Source organism: Hippopotamus amphibius, chromosome 2 (assembly GCF_030028045.1).
Source record: "Hippopotamus amphibius kiboko isolate mHipAmp2 chromosome 2, mHipAmp2.hap2, whole genome shotgun sequence".
NCBI classification, from domain to species: domain Eukaryota; kingdom Metazoa; phylum Chordata; class Mammalia; order Artiodactyla; family Hippopotamidae; genus Hippopotamus; species Hippopotamus amphibius.
Genome location: NC_080187.1, coordinates 69,918,229 through 69,938,888, shown reverse-complemented (window position 1 = coordinate 69,938,888; position 20,660 = coordinate 69,918,229). Strand labels below are relative to the sequence as shown.

General features: G+C 43.6%; 1 protein-coding gene and 1 pseudogene across 1 annotated transcript in view; both read right to left on the bottom strand.

Annotated features, from left to right (window-relative positions):
* Positions 1-3,594, bottom strand: part of SLC28A3 (solute carrier family 28 member 3) — a 62,877-nt gene extending 59,283 nt beyond the window's left edge. Inside the window, exon 1 of the mRNA XM_057723145.1 lies at positions 3,398-3,594. Coding sequence (XP_057579128.1) covers positions 3,398-3,475 — 78 coding nt within the window. The 5' untranslated portion in view covers positions 3,476-3,594. The remainder of the gene's footprint in view (positions 1-3,397) is intronic.
* Positions 3,595-10,435: 6,841 nt separating this feature from the next.
* Positions 10,436-19,465, bottom strand: LOC130844373 (dual specificity protein phosphatase 5-like; annotated as a pseudogene).
* Between the last annotated feature and the right edge of the window lie 1,195 nt (positions 19,466-20,660).

Genomic DNA, 20,660 nt, shown 5'->3' with positions numbered 1-20,660 from the left:
TTCTCTGACTTTCCTGCTCCTGAAACACTAGTGCTTCCCAGGTTTCCCTCCCTGTGGTCTCATCCACACCCTTGTCCACTGCTGTGCTAACAGCACCCAAATGTATGATGTGCCCTTCCAGGCTCCAGGTGCAGGTGTGCCTAAAGTTTCCTGCTCCATCTCCATCTTTATCTGGATGTTTGGTACCATCTTAATTTCAACCAACAGCCTCAAAATGAAGTCATTCTCTTCCTTGCTCCAACCCGATTCCTGGATTTCCTATCTGCGTAAAGGGAGTCACTTCCAAGTTGACATCTTAAGCCAGAAATGTGGACTTGTTACTTTCTTTAACCTGCCCTGGCACCTAGAGCTACTATTACTATGTTCACACAGTGCTAGGCACTTGCTGCGGCCTGAATGTTTATGTCTGCGACCCTCCCCTCCAGATTCCTATTTTGAAAAATCTCATGTCCACCATGGTGTATTAAGAGGAAGGGCCTTTGGGAGGTGATTAGGTCATGAGGACAGAATCTTCATGAATGGGTTTAGTGCCTTTATAAAAAGACCCCAGATGGAATTCCCTGGCGGTCCAGTGGTTAGGACTCTGTGCTTTCACTGCTGAGGGTGCGGGGTTTAATCCCTGGTCAAGGAACTAAGATCCCACAAGCCACGCCGTATAGCCAAACAAACAAAAAGTACCCCAGAGAGCTCCCTTGCACTTTTTGCCATGTGAGGACGGGGCCTCGCCAGACGTTGAATCTACTGATGCCATGATCTTGGACCTCCCAGCCTCCAGGATTGTGAGAACTATATTTCTGTTTATAAGCCACCAAGCCTGAGATATTTTGTTACAGCAGCCTGAACGAACTAAGACGGCATTTTAAAAAAATGTATGCTACATATATTTTTTGCATATATTGCAGAGGAGGATGTGGAAATATTCACAGGCAGAGCAGCTCTGACTCCTCACCTGCTCCGCTGCAGGGGGCCTCTTAGCAGCTCTAGTGCTTTCCCCCAGTGTCAGTTTCCACTGCCTCTAACCTAGTTTTGAGCATCATGATAACGTCCTAATTGCTGTCCCAAACACACACAAATCTCTTTCCATTTTTGTGCACCTTTACCAGGGCTAGTAGAGTACTTTAATGATTTGATAGGGTAGATTTTTTTTTTTTTTTTGGCTGTGCTGCGTGGTTTGCGGGGTCTTAGTTCCCTGACCAGGGACTGAACCTGGGCCCTCAGCAGTGAAAATGTGGAGTCCTAACCACTGGAGCTCCAGGGAGTCCCCAATAGTGTAGATGTTGGTTGCCTCCTTCTCAAATGCCTGAGCACACATGTAGACTATGTGACCTGATGCCAGCCTGCCCCTTTCTCTACTCCCCAGCCCCAGGTCCACATCTTCTCTACCTCAAGCACACAGGCTCTTTCAGGACTGATCACAGACAGTTCTCTTTGTTTCTTGACGCTCTGCTGAGACCCCTCCCTGTTCAGCTGGGACATCCCTGCCCACCCTTCAGCCCTAACTGATGTTCTTGGAATATCCGTGACGTAAGGTTGGCCTGTTATTCCTTCTTGACTTGGTCTCCCTCTCTAGCAGTGGCCACATCCAGGCGGCTGTTAACAATCTTGCTGAGTAAATGCTGGTCTCTGGAAATTCTTATCGAAGGGCAAGCCCTGGATGAATAACCTGGTCAGCGCTTGTTGGTGCTGGTGTGTGGTACTCTGCTGGGTTTTGGGATGCACTGCTCTGTACCCTGAGGCCTAGAGATACTCTGCTGTGGAAGAAGAGAGTGGGGGATAGGAAACAGGGCAGCTGTCAGTGGCTGTGTGTCTTGCTCACTGACCTTGGGCAGCCAGGTGCTGGAGACAGGGACCCTTCCCTATTGCAAGTGCCTTTCTCTCGCTGCCATGTTCACTTTGACCCTTTATCCCGTTCCATCCCTTCCATTCTTTTGAATCAAAAAAGGCTCCCTGCTTGATGCTTTTTCTCATTTATGATGGGGATCAGGTTATGCCACCCAAAACATGCCACTTTGGCGTATTTAAGTGGATAGAAGAAGAACAGAGAGCTCTTTCTGTGTGTGCCTTTTCTCATCTGCCTTCAGTTCAAAATAATTCTTACAAGAGCTCTCTGCTCTTCCTCTATCTGCTTAAAAGCAGACTATAACTGTACCTTGTGCCCGTGTTGCCCTCTCCCCTAACAGAAAGAGAACAACCATTATCACTGGAGACAGAGATGGCGAGGAGATACCTCACAGTCAGACCTTATCTTCCAGTAGTTACCTCCACATGTTTCCTAGTCACTTTCCCACAATTTATTGACCCTAAAAGGCCAACCTCTCTTTCCTTTGTCTAGTCACTTCTCCACAATTTATCATCCTTTTTACAATGGTATATATGCCTTTGAGTCTTACTGCTTCTCTGGGATTTTCCCTTCTTTTCTGTGAATTTTATGTGTACAAAAATTTTAAATATTAATAAAATTTGCTTCTGTTTATCTGCCATTTCTCAGTTTAATTCACAGACCTCGGGAACTGAATCTATGAGGATAGAGGGAAAGATTTTTTCCTCCCCATACACTTATAACCTATGAGATAAGCATGACTGTGACACATGCGCAGACAACTAAACCAAGGATCAGAGAAGTTACAATAACTTGTGGGTGGAAGGCTCAGGACTTAAATCAAAGCCCTTTTACCTTCCTTGTTCTTTCCTTTGCTAGTCCCTAAACATTTGTTTTGCCTGTTTATTGAAGCTGAAGCCCAAGGGATTGCTGACACCTGCCTATGTGGGCTTCCCGTGGTGAGTGTCCGCTTAGGAAAGGAAGCATACTTGGGAACAGCCCTGAAAAATCCCTTTCCCAGACTCAGTCAGAATGCCTGGTGTTTTCTGGTGATGGGACTCCTTCTGTGGCTCCTAGCCTGGGGCCAAGCAGCATTAATCACTCAGTGAGTCTTGGATGGTGACATGAGATGATTTGTATAACCCAGCTGCATGGGGCAGGTATCCAGGCCACCATCTGACAGGGCCTCTGAGACCCGGTTTAAGAGACAGGGACCCTAGGTGCTAACTACATCCAGGATTTGGATTCTTTCCCATTCTTCCCCTCTCACCAGTTCTGTGGGAAAACATTTGTAGGTAAATATTATATCCGTACCGAATGAGCCCTAAAAACAAGCAGGAGAGGATGGTCTTTTTTTTAAGTGACAGGGATCAAAACAGTTTCGGTTAAGAGACTTTTCAGGTTTGTCAACCCAAGAGGAGCAAGAAGGAAAAAATAATAGGCTTAAAGAGTGCCATTAAACATCTTATTGTGTTCCAATAATCCCTGTGATGTAGTTAAGAAACTTGCCAGAAAGGCAGGGAAAGAGCATTATTTCTGTTTACTTGGTCTTAAATCTAAGATGAAAGATCTGCTCACCTGAAAGCCAGTGTTGCTGCAGCCCTCGGCTGTGAGGGCTGCCATCCTCTTCAGCTCCACAGAGTTTTTGCTGCTCATGGACTTGGCTGGGCTCCGAATTCTTTTCAGACGTCTGAGCTGGAGATCTGCTGTACCTGTGAAATAGAACACAGCCTCTGCTGAGGTCAGGATGCCACCTGCTGTTGTAGGAACCTGGGCACGGCTTCAGTGTGGAGACTTTGATCCAAATCTCCGGGCTGGGGTGGGGCTGGGGTGGGGCAGGTGTGGCGAGGGGCGGGGTGGAAGCTTCCAGATCTGGTCCACCTACCTCATTAGTCCTTCTCATTATTCCTATTCCTGCCAACCCATTTTCACTCTGGGAAGAAGAGTCCTGTGCTGCTCAAGACAGAAAAGGACATTTTCTCTACAGTCTTGACTGAGAGAATCTATTACCTGGGCTGGTGTTGGGCACTGGGAGTGGAGTGGTGGCAGGGAACATAAGGACCGGCTGCTCCAAGTGACCAGGATTCTGTGCTAGGTCCGTGCTCGGGACATTTTATACGGTGGTCTTGGTTTCTCTTCAGAACCAGGGAAAAATGAGGTGTCTGTGAACATCACCTCAGTGAACACCTCAGATTAACAAAAGTTAACGGTTTGCTCAGGGCCATTTGGCTAATAAAGGGACAGTGAGGAGTCAAATTCAGGTCTGGTGGGTTGCAAAGCCTTTTTACTACATCCAGTCTGCAAACAAGGCTGCATTTAAAAATCTAGCTCCTAGAAATGCAAAGATGTGGCAGGTAAATGAAAAGTGACCAACTTAAAAGATTCTTTGCTGTATGAAATTATTAGCTGTAGAATTTTTTTCACAATAGCAATTTCCCCTAGTACATTTAAAATGAAACATCAGGGACTTCCTAGGTGGCCCAGTGGTTAAGAATCTGCCTGCCAATGCAGGGGACACGGGCTCGAGCCCTGGTGTGGGAAGATCCCATATGCCTTGGAGCAACTAAGCCCCTGTGCCACAACTACTGAGCCTGTACTCTAGAGCCCGTGAGTCACAACTATTGAGCCTGTGAGCCTCAAATACTGAAGCCTGTGCACCTAGAGCCTGTGTTCTGCAACAAGAGAAGCCACTGCAGTGAGGAGCCCTCACACCACAATGAAGAGTAGCCCCAGGTCTCTGCAACTAGAGAAAGCCCGCTAGCAGCAACAAAGACCCAATGCAGCCAAAAATAAATAAATTAATTAATTAAAAAAATAAAATGAACTACCATGCATCCATTAATTATTATAATTTTGTGGCCTGTGCGGAAATGTGAAAAACGTTTATGATAAGTGAAAAACTAAAATTTATAAATTGAATACTGCATGCAGTAGACAAAGAATGGAAGAAACTATCAAATATTACTAGTGGTTGTTTCTGGGTTTTGCTATTTTCTCTTTCATCCTTTGCTGAGTTTTCTATAAAAAGCATGATTTAATATCATCATCACCATATATATATGAAGAGCTCACTGGACCCATACTGCCGGGGTTCAAATCCTGGCTCTACCACTTACAGAACAACAACTCAGCTCAAGAGGTAAACCCATACTGCTGCCTGTTTTTTAGGCAGCTCCCAGAGCTAAGAATGGTTTCTAGATTTTAAAGTGGTTGAAAAAATCAAAAATATTTCATGAATCAGGTAAACTATATAAAATTCAAAGTTCGGTGTCCATAAATAAAATTTTGTTGGGACACAAACATGCCCATTCATTTACGTATTGTCTATGGCTGCTCAAGACTCAATCTAGTTTAAGTTTAGGGAGGACCCTTACTGTCCAGAGAAAAAGAAAAACCTTCATTCTTGTATTTACGGTTGTAATTGCAGAAAGGAAACTCAAATATCTGACATTCTTGTAGATATTGTTATATGAACCTTTAAAAAGGCAACAATCCAATGTTTTCTCTGCCCCTAGGCTGTAGACAGTGTGTTTGAAAAGATACAAGTGTATTTGAGAGCAGGTCACAGTGCAAGCAAGATCACAGCGCTGATTAAAATACACAGTGATCTGCCCATTTCATTCTCCAGCAATTCCAGCTAAAAGGAAAAATTGAGACCGAATTAGAGCAAATTGCACATACAATTAGGATGCTAAAATGCAAAAAAAAGGATGGTCATTTCCAGAGAAGTTTTAACTTCAAATGCTATCTCTCTGAAACCTATGGTTAAGAGCTTTTAGAACTAATGAAAATTCTGACTTTCCTAGCAGCACGAGAATGAACTTGATTCATGGGACTATCACGAGAAATGATGGTACCTTGGTAGAAGCTATGGCTCATTTTGCCCAATTTGAAAATAGAAATTGTAATCAGAAAATGAGGTGAAAGACCCTTTCAACTTTCCAAGACTGTGTATCAAATCATTCCCCAGTCATGCAGAATCATTATTTGTCAGGAATAACTTGTGGCAAGGCCTGAGAAACTGTCTCTTAACTCCTCTGAGTCTGAGCTATGTTCTTTGCAGGGTCCCTCAAATGCAATTTTAAACTTTGAAACCATTGCGTAGCAACCAAATCACTAGACTTTTTAATCAGACGATTTCTATGTTCTATTTCATTCGCTAAGTGTTGCCTTTTAGACCAAAAACCCATGGGCTGTGTATATACAAACTCATTAATAAAAAACAAAACCTCCTGACCCCCTTCAAATTTATTAAAAATAAGAAAGCAAGAAAAATTATAAATACATGACAGTAGATCTTGCTTCATACATGTAATTCTAGAGTAAGGTCATTCTTTTCCTTTTGGTGACACTGTTTCCAAGAAGAGTAAAATGAATTTTTAAAAATTGTCCGTAACACTTGTCCCATGTTGAGAACAACATATTATGTTTCAGCATGATTTTTATCTGCTCCCGCTGTCCTTCCTGGAAGGACATTTCATGTACTACAGATTAACATTTTATTTATTTATTTTAATAAATTTTATTTATTTATTTACTTATTTACTTATTGGCTGCATTGGGTCTTCGTTGCTGCACTCGGACTTTAATTGCGGCGAGCAGGGGCTGTTCTTCGTTGTGGTGCTTAGGGTCCTCATTGCAGTGGCTTCTCTTGTTGTGGAGCATGGGCTCAATAGTTGTGGCTCTCTGCCTCTAGAGCACAGGCTTAGTAGTTGTGGCACACGGGCTTGGTTGCTGCCTGGCATGTGGAATCTTCCCAGACCAGGGCTTGAACTCGTGTCCCTTGCATTGGCAGGTGGATTTTTAACCACTGTGCCACCAGGGAAGCCCCCAGGTTAACATTTTAGAATACATCTTGAAGTAGTTTAATAAACCAAATATGTAATCCTGGGATGGCTGCAAAGCTTAATCTAAGTAACCAACTCGAACTTTTCAGATCATCCAAGAGAGGAAAAAAAGCAATAATGTGTATTTGAAATAGAAAGTACTTAGGAATGTTTTTCCAACAAAATCACCTTTATAGTTAGATTTTGTTTTTCAACACCCCCACTATGCAGCTGGTACTAGGAAAGGCCAGGCATAGAATCTGCTGCTTGGGTAATGCCCACGTGTGATTTAAGATTACTTGGCTGTCTATATCACTTTAGTTAGAATTCTGGGAAAGATGATCTTGGCACAATGGTGGACCAATAAAGAAAGAAGGGAAGAGAACTAGTGTCTGTTGAGCATTGCTATGCACCTGTTAGGTGCTTATAGTGTTTCCATTTCATCTTTGCAACGACTCTGCCCCATTTCACAGATGAAACACTTGAGGCTCAGGGGACAAAGTGACTTTTCCAAGAACATAGCTAATAAGTGGCAACGTCATAATTTGAGCCTATGCCTCTGAAACCTGGTCTTGTCAGGAGCTAAGTTCTGGAAGGAAATAAAGCCCAAGGGAAGCACAACTGAGTTAATATCCAAAAGTATTGGGTATTATGGGAAGGCAAACCACAACCAAGATAAATGCAAAAAGGTTAATAAAGTGGAAAAACAATGAAGTTGTCAGGACAGCAGAGTTTAATCCACCTGTGTACTTCAAAACCCTCAAAAAATGTGCCAATGCTTCATTGAGGGGACTCTTAAGAAGGCCCAAGTGTTGGCCTGTCATATTGATTCCACTGGAAGTGAATGCTTGGACCTGCAAGCTATAGGAAGGCAGGGATGGCACCCATCTTAGTCTCCGTGCTTAGCATTGCCTAGAACAGATTAGGCTCAAGGCTGTATAGCTTCTCCATTGACCAAAGGGAGAAATTGGAAATCTCTACATTCCCAGGTATCCCAGGAATACATGTGAGCTGTGCAATGAACTGTGAGGGAGGCCAGTTTCCACTGACTGGCCCTCCCTGAGAACCAGGGCTGGGAGGAGGGCGAAGTAAGCAAACAATCTACGGTGCACATTTTAAGGGGACACACTCTCAGTGTCGTGCAGGTAAAGGGTCAGAACCTGAGCGTGAGAACCTTCTTAAGTTTTGCACCCCAGGCACCTTGTCCAGCACACCCTGCTCCTGGCCCTGCCACGAACAAGCCATGAGTCTGTTTTGGTTGCGTATAAGGTAGCAGTTAAGCATGTAGGCTCTGCACTCAGTCTAGCTGCCAACCCAGGTTCTGCCTCTTACTAATGCTAACTAGCTGGAACCTCAGGCAAGTTGCTCACAAGTATCCTCTTTAACCATCTGCTGTTACCTGCAAAATGAGATTCATAGTTGTTCCTACCTTATAACAGGCCTGCAGGGAGGGTTTGATGAGGTACCACATGGGAAATGTCTGGTGCTGTGTAGGAAGAACACATACACTCAAGATTCCAGGGCAAACCTTCCAGCAGCTGCCCCAAAAGGCAGACAGCGGAAACATGCTGTGTCCCTTTTCACGGATGAGAAAACAAGACCCAGTTTGTGAGGGAATGATGGGTGGTTTTGGATGGGCAGCTAAATAAGACTGCTACTGGAAAAAAATATTGCAATCTCTGGATAAGAGAACACTCAAATATGTTTTCTTCACCATTTTGCAACCATAATGGCAAGAATCTTGCATGGATGCTAAAGCTAGTGGCTGGCAGAGTTTGATGAGAAGGACATCTACATGTCTCTTAGTGGCTCCCCATAAATTATATATTAATCAAAGAAAAAGAATAAGAGAAACTTTATAATAGGGAAAACTGGAAGACACCACCTTACCCAAAGGTCACTGAAAATGGGGAAAAGTGACATTCTGTGCCTCTGGATAAGATGCACTGAGTGGGACACAACATCACTTCTGTGGTATTATTACCCCAAATGTATAACCTGAGGCTAATCAGGAAGACATTAGGGCCAACTGAGGCATGTTTCACAAAATAAGTGGCCTGTATTCCTCAAAATTGTTACAGTCATAAAAGACAAAAAAGCCAGCGAGACCTTTCCAGATTATGGCATGCCAAAGATATTCGACAGATAAATGCAACACATCATCCTGGAGTGAGTCCTGGGCCAGGGGAGAGGTTTGTTATAAAGGACAATGTAGGGACAATTGACCAAATTTGGATTTTGGTCATAGTAAAGTATCAATCTTAAATTTCCTCATCTTGATAATGTGGTTCTGTAAGAGAAAGTCCTCATGAAATAGACATTACAGGATGTAGGGATAAAGGGGTATGATGTCTGTAGTTTATTCCCAAATGGTTCAGAAAGAAAGCAGCATGTGTGAGAGTATGAGAGAGAATAAATAAAGCAAATGAGGCATTATGTTAATGGTGAACCTGATTAAAGAATGGGGCTTTTGTTATTCTTGAAACTTTTCTATAAGTTTGAAATTATATCACAATTAAAAGATACAAAAAGATGTTTTATTCATATATGCAAATTATAAACTTAACCTCCTTGTCGGTTATGTATGTGTGCAGGGAAATTGTTAATTTATATATATCTTCCTTTTTACGTTTTATTTTTCACTGTAACAACAACCGATAACATGCTGCTTTTCTCCACATCTGTATGGATTTTAAGAAATTGCCTTTTCTCCTGGAGAAGTAGCTTATAGAAAGAAAAAATAGTATCAAATTGTGAAATCTGTGAACCTCAGAAGTCAGTAGCTTGAAGACTACTCCCAGGGGGCAGGGAAGAAAACAAGTATCGCAAGAGATGAGACAGGCACGTATGAGGACAGCAAGCTGGGGAAATGATACTGACCCAGAATACACAGTAGATACCCTTTTCCTGCTGGCATCTCCAGCTACCACTTCAAAGGGTGATTTTTGGTCTATAGTCTGAAGCTTGACTTCAGATGACCCAAGAGCTGCTTTGAGGAGAGACACAGCCAGAGAGGTTCAAGAATGACAAGAATCATGCCAAAGTCCAAAGTCCCAGAAAGAACTCACAGTGAAAAGGAAACTCAGAAGAGCTGACGTCTTGCTGCTTCAACCAATCATCTCCGTTGGACCCACGAGAGGGTCTCAACAACATTTGAGGGAGGGTTCAAATCAACACATATATCGTGTTGGAAAAAGCCCTGTGTTACTTTCCTGACCAGATGGTGACAGATTATGTCCTGAAGCATCACAGACGCTGAGATTTCCCAAGTTAAGGTGGAAATTGTGCTTTTTTGCAAATGGATTTGGGTTCATAGCTGCCTTTCCTCCTAGTGTAACAACTGCTCCCCCCCACCCCCAACCCTCCATTCTGCAGATATTTACTGTCTTATGCTTGAAGTGAAAAGGCGAACTTTGAGGTTCAAGGACTGGGTGGTCCTGAGGGCAGGAGGTCTGAAGGCACACGAGTCACACACGCTGTGCTCTCCTAATGGCTTGGCCTACCTTCGGTCCTGAGAACCTATCCTGTAGGTCGATGACGTTCTTTTACAAGCCTGGTGACCACTCACTATCCCACTAGGGCACTGTGACAGACGGAGGTCTTCAGCATTGCACGGGCATGAAATGTCCGCGAGTTTACAAAACAAAACCACAGTTGTTCTTGGCTGCGGTGGCCCCCCCAGCCCAGACCAAGCAGGATATTGCTGTGGCCACGGGCTCCCGCTGAGCCCTGAGACCCTGTGACGGGTGGGCACCCACGCCAGCACCGAGCTGAGGCATGGGCAGTTACGCTACATGTTAGGGCTCAATGACGGCAAGCGGTCCGTGAATGAAGAGCCGGCCGCCTCCCGAGGCAGGAGGGAGCCTGGGGGTGGGCGTGCAAGGCAGAATCTCAGAGCCATGGTTCAGGAGCTGGCCCGGGAGGCCAAAGTCGGGTGAGCGCACTCCTCCTCTGTTTGATGTGATCAAAGGCCTCCTTCAGGCAGAACTGCCTGTTCTCTGTGAGGTAAACCATGCAGATGTGGGCAAAGGGAAGACTCCAGCCTCACAGCAGACCAGGACCTTGCCTTCCTTTCCCTCACACTCCGTGAAGCCTACTGATTCTTCTTCTTCTTTTTTTTTTATCATTAATTTATTTATTGGCTGTGTTGGGTCTTCATTGATGCACACGGGTTTTCTCTAGTTGTGGTGAGTGGGGGCTACTCTTCCTTGTGGTGCATGGGCTTCTCATTGCAGTGGCTTCTCTCGTCGTGGAGCACAGGGTATAGGCACGCGGGCTTCAGTAGTTGCTCCGCGGCATGTGGGATCCTCTCGGACTAGGGGTTGAACCCATGTCCCCTGCATTGGCAGGTGGATTCTTAACCACTGTGCCACCTAGGAAGTCCCAAGCCTATTGCTTCTTGAAAGTGGGAGCTAATGTCAGTCTCATGACTGTTTTCTGCAGGGACCCCTTTGTAGTGTAGGTGGGCTGGGCGGGCCTCAGAGGTCTGCAGGAGACATTCAGCAGGACTGTGATGTGCAGGTTGGTGAGGACCACACACTTGGGTGCACGGTAGGCACTTCTAAGATTGAGGAACAGAAGGATTGCAACAGGGCTGCCCTGCCTAGAAGGCAGCCTGTAGCTGATGTGAGAACTGGTTTCCCACTCTTTCTAATGAGGGCCTTCTTAGTTTCAACCTTCTCTTGTGAAATGAGTTTTATGTCCATGCAACACTCAGGATATTCCAATCAGAAGGTATCATATCCTCCTTTGAGGAAGTAGAGCTGTTGGACTGGGGCCAGCAGACAGAGCCAGGCATCACCAGAACACCCAGCACCCCCTGGCCTGGCCACTCACTGGCCCAGAAACTCTAATTTATTCCTTCCTTCCTCCTTCCTCCTTCTTCCTTTCTTCCTTCCTTCCCTCTTTTTTTTCTTCTTTCTTTCTTTCCTTCCCTTCCTTCCTTCCTTCCTTCCTTCCTTCCTTCCTTCCTTTCCTTTCTTTCTTTCTTTCCTCCCTCCCTCCTTCTTCTTTCTTTCTCTGTGCTGCACGACTTGCAAGATCTTAGTTCTTTGACCAGGGTTTGAACCTGCACCCCCAGCAGTGAAAGCCTGGAGTCCTAACCACTGGACTGCCATGGAATTCGCCAGAAACCCTAATTTATATTTTTTACATCTCTGAAACTATATATTATCCATACATATTTTATTACTTATGCTGGGATGGATTTGTTAACAACAACAACAAAGATTCTGCTACCTAAAAAGGTTAAGGACTTTGGTCCCTAAAACAGTAGGATTTGTTGTTACTAGGTCAAGTTATAGGACAGAATTATAGAGATGCCAAGTAATTGTCAGTGACATTGAATTAAAAAAACTTAAGGATGTTCCCCCAAAGTTGTAAGTTGTCCTTAAAAGCTGCTCTAAGTCTAAAAGTAAATGTTTAAATCACATCTTGAGCTCACATTTTCAGCTTCACCCATCACTCTCCAGTTATTTCATGCATTGGCAGAAGCTTGAGTTGGTGTCGGGGCTCTTACACCCATTGATAAAACATCAGGAAGTTGCAGTATTATTTGGGAACACTGGGAAATATTGGTATTTAATTCTCTTCAATCTACTGTGCTGTAAATAATCTGAGCAGGAAAGGACCATGTCCTACATATGCAATGTAACAATCATAATCACACACACAACTATGTAAAATAAGTCAGAAAAACTTAGTTTCTGAGTTTTTCTGTTAACTTTAGTTTCTTACTTATCATTTGCTTTGTTAGCAATTCATTAGCATGATTTAATACTTATCAAAACCAATCATTCTGGGCAATTTCCACTCATGCACGCGATACAAATTTTAATCACTAAAAGCAAAAAAAGAAATCCTATTCTCAGTGTCCTCTAGTGAGAATTGCAGGTACTGAGATATCGTTTGTCATTGTTCTGTTAGAGGAGGAAATGGGCAGAATGCCTGGGCCTTGCCTTATTTTGTTCTACTTTCTTCCTTGCTCACAATTCTTCCAGGACCTGAGGACTCTGTTCTGGCCTTGGAGCATTTCCGCTTGAACTTGGAGTGAACCAGCCCCTGGACTGGTTCGTTCTCATTATTCGGCTCCCAGCTTCTTAGTGGAGCTGCCCGGGACCACTCAATCCGCCTGCCAGCCCTCCTCTAGCTGAGCTCACTGACTGTCTTGTGCACTGCAGAATCCCCTGTGCTGGCACAGGGCCTCACCTGGAAGCAGCACAGAGAGCACAGCTCTGAAGGCCTGGGTTGCAGCATCTAAGTACCATCCTCCTGAAAGGAACCAGATAGGTTCACCTATGACTTCTGCTAGAAACAAGAACATTTTTAAACCTGAAGGTGTATCTAAAAGAGTGATGTGACTCATGAACTTATGGTCACCTAATTTATGACAAAGGAGGCAAGAATATACAATGGAGAAAACAGTCTCTTCAATAAGTGCTTCTGGGAAAATGGACAGCTACATGCAAAAGAATGAAATTAGAACACCCCCGAACAGCATACACAGAAGTCAATTCAAAATGGATTAAAGACCTAAATGTAAGTCCTCACACTATAAAATTCTTAGAGGAAAACATAGGCAGAACACTCTTTGACATAAATCACAGCAAGATCTTTTTTGATCTACCTCAGAGTAATGAAAATAGAAACAAAAATAAACAAATGGGATCTAATTAAACTTAAAAGCTTTTGCACAGCAAAGGAAACCATAAACAAAACAAAAAGACAACCCTCAGAATGGGAGAAAATATTTGCAAATGAAGCAATCGACAAGCAATTACTCTCCAAAATATACAAACAGCTCATGCAACTCAATATCGAAAAAACCAAATAACCCAATCAAAAAATGGGCAGAAGATCTAAACAGACATTTCTCCAAAGAAGATATATGGATGGCCAAAAAGCTCATAAAAAGATGCTCAGCATCACTAATTATTAGAGAAATGCAAATCAAAACTATAATGAGGTATCACCTCACACAGGTCAGAATGGCCATCATCAAAAAATCTGCAAACGATAAATGCTGGAGAGGGTGTGGATAAAAGGGAACGCTCCTACACCATTGGTGGGAATGTAAATTGGTACAGCCACTATGGAGAACAGTATGGCGGTTACTTAAAAAACTAAAAATAGAGCTAACATATGATCCAGCAATCCCACTTCTGGGCATATATCCAGAGAACACCATAATTCAAAAAGACACATGCACTCCAATGTTCACTGCAGCACTATTTACAATAGCCAGGACATGGAAGCAACCTAAATGTCCATCAACAGAGGAATGGATAAAGAAGAGGTGGTACATATACAATGGAATGTTACTCAGCCATAAAAAAGAACGAAATAATTTCATTTGCAGCAACATGGATGGACCTAGAGATTGTCAAACTGAGTGAAGTCAGACACAGAAAGACAAATATGTGACATCACTTATACGTGGAATCTAAAAAATGGATACAAATGAACTTATTTATAAAACAAAAGTAGAATAATGGGTGTAGAAAACAAACTTATGGTTAGCAGGGGATGGGGGGAGGGATAAATTGGGAGATTGGGATTGACATATGCACACTACTGTATATAAAATAGATAACTAATAAGAACCTGCTGTATAGCACAGGGAACTCTGCTCAGTACTCTGTAATGACCTATACGGGAGCAGAATCTAAAAAAAAAAAAAAGAGTGGCTATATGTGTATGTATAACTGATTCATTTAGCTGTACACGAAACTAACACAACTTTATAAATCAACCATACTCCAATAAAAAAACAAAAAACAAAAAACAAAAAACAAAGTTATACGGGGATATGTATATAAAAACAGATGATTGAACTTGGTGTACCCCCCCAAAAAATAATAAAAAAACAAACAAACAAACAAAAAAACCCAAAGTTGTCTCACCAGTAAATGTGGTATATTTTATTAACTGGAAAAAAAAAAAAAGTGATCTGGAAAGGACTTTGAAAGTAGTCAAAGTCAAGATGATTTTAGCATCAAAAAGAACAATGTTTAGAGTGGAAACACAACAAGTCTATGAAAATTCATGAGTCCATAACTATTCTTAAAAAAGGAAACTAAAAAAATAAAAAGAAAGAAAGGAAACTCTAGAAAAATCCCCTCATATTTATTACCACTTAAGCAGGTTAATTCCTTACTGTGAAAGTTAAGGAGAAAAGTAAGCATTTACATCATCCAGTAGGAATTGCATTTCAAGGTAACCAAATAGCTCCAGTTAATGAGAAGCTATGCTTTATACAATGCCAGCAGCAAATATAAAAGGAATGACAGGATTCGAAAAGCATGATTTGGAGACCTCTTGAGCATAGATGATCAGTTGGTCTTAAATAACTATGAGCAGACAGTTGGTTGGGTGCTGAATATTGTTTGGAGCCAAGGTCACAGCACACAGGTGACATGCTGGCATGGGGGGACAGTGAAACAGCAGAATAAAGAGATCAGGCCAATTCCAACCCAAATGGCAATTTGTTTTAAGTGGGTCCACCAGATATTATGAGTGTCTGATGTGGGACAATGTGAAGTACACATCACTTCTGTATTTGCATGTGGATGTCTTGGTGTCTTTTTTCTCAAGAGCTCTGTTCTAACCCATATTTCCCTTCTTCAAGGCTGGGCTCTTGAGCAGGGTATGCAATCTCTCAGATCCTCAGTTTCCTAGACCTCTTAGGGTTTTGTGAGGACCTAGTAAGAATATTTGGGAAGTTGTTGAACCAGGGACTGGCACTTTCAAGACTCAATAAATTAGCTATTGTTGTTGTAGTAAATACTACAGCCGTAATAGCTGTATATGTCTGTATATAATCTCCCCTCTCCTGCCCTCATCCCAGGCCAGCTCCAGAGATTCTAGACTTCCAGCAGGGTAAGTTTGAGAACCTATCAAGGTGTTGGGACCCAGGTTCCAGACTCTCCCATTGTTTACCCACATGCAGAACCTGAGTGAATCAGTCACTCAAGGCCTCTGACCTTCAGTTTCCTCACCATGAGCCTGGAAGAGAGGTGGGCACGGCAGAGGGGACCTCAAATGTGTGCCATATTAGGAAAGACTGTTCTAAAACCTGGGATGCAACGCATGTAAGATAAAATGTGAGGTTTTCCCCAGTCAGTGGGCAGGACACTGGTCTTATTTTTCTTAACATTGTCCAAAATAAAACTGAGGGCTTCCCTGATTCTACTCCTTCCAGGATTTAGTGAACAAATACTGATTCACTAAATTTGTTCCTTTAAATTTGTTATGATCATAATTCATATTTCAGAATAAAAATTCCATAGCGCCGTCCCCTTGTAAAACAATACAGTGGACTTACTGACTACACTGACTGCCCGCTTGCCTGTTAGACCATAAGCTCCGCGACAGCAGAGACCTTTGTTTTGTTCACTGATGCGTCCCCCGCACCTACAACAGTGCCTCCTCACACATACTCAGTGTTTGGCAAATATTGATTTAATTGTTCAAAAATCCTTGCAAAGTTATCAGCTTGGATATTGATTGTTTTTGGAAAATATGGGGCTCTGCTCCTGTAAAATGGCTATATTCGCTTGTCTCCACCCAAGACTGTTTTGAGTCAGGGAAACGTCAAAGCTGAGTAAGAGCTTTGTAAGTACGTGCAATGTGTGTCACTCTGTTGCAGGTTGGGGTTTCCCTGTAACTCTCCCTGTGCTGTGTAGTCACAGGAAGTGAGTAGGAATTCAGATTCCAAACACTGCCTGTCTTTGTTCCTCCTAAATGAGGGCAGCTGATCACAGAGGAGCCTGTCAGTGCTGAGGTCCTGGGCCTCCAGAACGGGGTGAGGAGGAGATCAGGGAGTGGAGACTTAGCACAGCCTTGGCAGACAGCACAGACAGGGCAAGGGGTGCCCCAGGCAGAACTGCCCAGTAAAAGGCTTTGTCCCCCCACAGTGAACCATGATGGACCACCTTCCCTGCCCAGACCCATAAAAGCACACGAGCCTCAGAAGTTAAACACTGTGCCCTGGGTCACACAGCTAGAACCCGCTGGAGCCAGAAGACCCAGTCTAGGCTGTTTGGCTTGAGGACTTTTTTCCCCACTGTTTCCCTTCTGCTTTTGGCATCTTCAGCTCCCAAACAAATATTTACTGAGAGCTGTCGTGAACCAGGCACTATTTTAGACACTTGGGAGTCATCCGTGAACAAAATAAAGATCTACATGTTGCTCTATGGGACTTGGAATGCAAGAGAAGGACCCAGAGACCAAGCCAAGAATTTTACCTTGAGCTCTTGCCTCGGGAGCGGAGACAGAAGGCCAGCTCTTTACATTTCTGTAAAGACACTCTTTGCTTCTTTCTCCCCTGTCCCATCTGAATATTCTGCACACAACCCGGCCTCAGCATTAAAACTTTTCCAGATGGAGCCTTATCAGTTCCTGTAGTTCCATGTAGGCTTTATCTCAGTCCCTGGTTGGAGAATGGTAATTCAAACCAAAGTAAACAAGTGCAGGATTTTTTGATGGGGAGGTTTTACAGTCTAGAGTTCCTTAAACAGGAGATAGGTAGCAATCAGGTAATAATCCAGGGCACTGGTTTACCGGAAGGTACCTGTGGCGTTACTACAGATCAGATTGGAAAAATAGGAATTAAATTTGTGACACTGACTTCCTCTTCCGAGCGAGAGAAGGAAGCCTAGGTCAGTGGTCCAGGGGGCCCTTGACAACAGAGTTGTTTGTGTGCACTGTTTGGATTCTTTAACAAGGAAACATCCTCAAGCAAATTGAATTGAAACTTAGTTGTCAATTCTGGCTGGTGTGAACGTGGTTGTTTATTACTTTACTCTTGAGCTTTCTGTGCGGTGAGTATATAGATTAGAATGAGGTGGTGGTGGTTAAGAACACATTACCTGGACTCATTTCCAGCTCTGTCACTTATTAGCTGTGTGATTCTGGGCAATGATTCAGCCAACCTCTCTTTATTCACATGTTGTAAAGATTGAGTCAGTTGACGTGGAAAGCATTTCGACCAATGTTTGGCACATAAAACTATCAAAGCATGAGCTGTTACTGTTCTTATAGCTGAGAATATAGTTATAAATAATTGTAAATTAATCAACAAAAAGATGCATAGGATTTTCTAAATGCAGAGAAATTTTGCAATCTTGATCAAAGAAGTTCTGCTAAGGCCTCAAGACTTCCACGAGGGGCTTCCCTGGTGGCGCAGTGGTTAAGAATCCGCCTGCCAATGCAGGGGACACAGGTTCGATCCCTGGTCCAGGAGGATACCACATGCCACAGAGCAACTAAGCTCATGCGCCACAACTACTGAGCCTGCACTCTAGAGCCTGCGAGCCACAACTGTTGAGCCCATGTGCTGCAACTACTGAAGCCTGCACACCTAGAGGCCATGCTGTGCAACAAGGGAAGCCACCGCAATGAGAAACCCTCGCACTGCAACAGAGAGTAGCCACCGCTCACTACAACTAGAGAAAGCCTGTGCACAGCAGTGAAGACCCAATGCAGCCAAAAATAAACAAATAAATAATAAAATAACTCTTAAAAAAAAAAATTTCCGTGAAGTGGACCTGATGTGTGGAGTGCATCAGGGGACTCAGACTGGGACATCCTTGGCGGCACAGTGGTTAAGAATCTGCCTGCCAATGCAGGGGAAATGGGTTGGATCCCTGGTCCGGGAAGATCCCATATGCCACAGAACAACTAAGCCTGTGAGCCACAACTACCAAGCCCGCGTGCTGCAGCTACTGAGCCTGTGCGCCTAGAGCCTGAGCTCTGCAGCAAGAGAAGCCACCACAACGAGAAGCCTATGCACCACAGTGAAGAGTAGCCCCCACTCGCCACAACTAGAGAAAGCCCATGTGCAGCAACAAAGACCCAATGCAGCCAAAAATAAATAAATAAATAAATAATAAATCTTTAGAAAAGAAAAAAAAAATGGAGACCCAGATCACGAGTGAGAAGTGGAGAGAAGCTCTGATGTATGGACGCTCAGGGCATTTGCTTGAGTCCATTCAGTGACATCTAGAAAAAAAGGGCCCTTCCATGTCGTTCCAGGAAGAATTAGTAATTCATATACAGGAAGCATTAATTCCAAGAAGCAAGGCACAAGGCTGTTTTCACATCCTTCTATACAATAAGGTTTTTTTCCTTTAAAAAAAAATTGTTTCCTGCTGCTCTTTTCATCCACTTTCCAGTTATAACCTACATGTGTGGTGGCTTGGCCTTGCTACAGATGTGGGTTATTTCAATGCATGTATATTTTTAAAGTTGAGTAATAATTTTTTTCTCTTTTAATTAGTTTATAAACCAAACACCTTTCTGCTATCTGTGCTGAGAGAAAATATCTTATTTGTGTATTGCCTCTAAGTGAAATGACTTTTCCCAACAAGTTTATTAATTGCTGACTTCGCATGTCAAATAGAAAAATAACTCAAACTTTAGTCTGTAAAGGAAAAACATTTGTGAACTCATGTATGGCTGTTAGCATAACTGATGCCATCTTGGGCCCATGCAGTTCTTCCTGTCTTTCTGCTGACCCTACCCATGACCGTACTGTGCAGTAAATCACTTCTCTGTTGTCAATGACTTTGTAGATAATAGATATTGTTTACTAATCATCAGGACCAGGTGGCTTCTATGCTCTATTAGTCCTCAAACAATGATGAAGACCTTCGCAGACGTATTCCTGGCACCCATGAGACTAGTTACCCATTCAGTCATCTTGACTCAGGAATGCACATCCTGTTTCCAAGCACGTACCCCCATACCCAGGGTTAACTGTAAAATTGTCCCAATGGCCCCTTGGGGGTGTGGAGTGCATCTGTGAATGCTTCCGGATCATTGTCTGCCCTATCCCACCCTGGGAATAAGTTACCCTGTAATAAACTGATCCATTGATCATACGGTCTCAAGATACATTCCCAGTTGGGTGGGCACTTTTCACTCCCTCCATCCTTCATCCACGTAGACCAACTCATAATTCTCTTTGTAACTCACGTCTCTTCTCACATTTTATTTTTCTTCTCCACTCACTGCCGTCTCAGATCTCCTCACTCTTCAAAGTGTTCTATTCTTAAACCTGAGTTTCGTTTCTCAAGAGATTTGAACTGTCTAGATCAATATTGGTTATTGGTTATTTGCCACTGCTGGAAGCATTTCAGGTGTGCAGGGCACTCAATGCCAATCTGTGGATAATGACCTCAGATCTGAACAGACCCTTAATGAGAGGAGGGGCTACACTCACTAAATCCACTTCCTCTGCAGGTCACTTCTCTGCATCTTGTGCCTGATCACACTACAGCATCCTCACCCACGGTCACCAGCGACTCCTTCTCGCTGCAAATCCATAAACCCTGGGCAGTCCTTACTCTGGTGCTGAATCCTGGCCCTCCTTGGTTGCAGTCACCCTGCACTTCCGCTGCTCTTTCCTGGTGCTCCTCCTCCCTCGGTCACTCTCTCTTAGCTGCCTTTGTCATTCGCCATCCTCCGCCACTTGTGGGGTGGTCCTGTCCCTAGAGCTTCCTCCTACTCTATTGCAGGGGTGTGATTTACAGTTTCTCAGATAAGGTCTATGAATGGAATCTCCTGAAGGCATCCAAGCATTCTGTACGCATACTGTGATTTCGTGATTTATAATAAGATACATGTAGTTGGTCTTCCTTCCCCTTTCTTGGCACAGAGCTCCTGAAGCTCTTGTAAATTCCTAAGCACTAAGAGCATCTTTTGTGCTACTGAGGCAACTCTGGGTAGGCTCCTGGATGGCTCCTGGCTGGAGGCTGGTCACCAGAAAGACCAAGCCATGGAGAGTCTTGGGATTTTCAAATTAATCCAACCTGATGAAAACGCCATGGGAACCTGTGATGGTCAGAAGCACAGGTGACAACCTGGACTTGTGATTGACATCTGAAATAGGATGGGGGAGGCCTTGTGGGACTGAGCCCTTAACCTGTGGGATTGGATGCTGTCTCCAGGTAGATTGTGTCAGAATTGACTTAAATTGTAGGACACACAGCTGGTATCTGACATCTGGCGTCAGA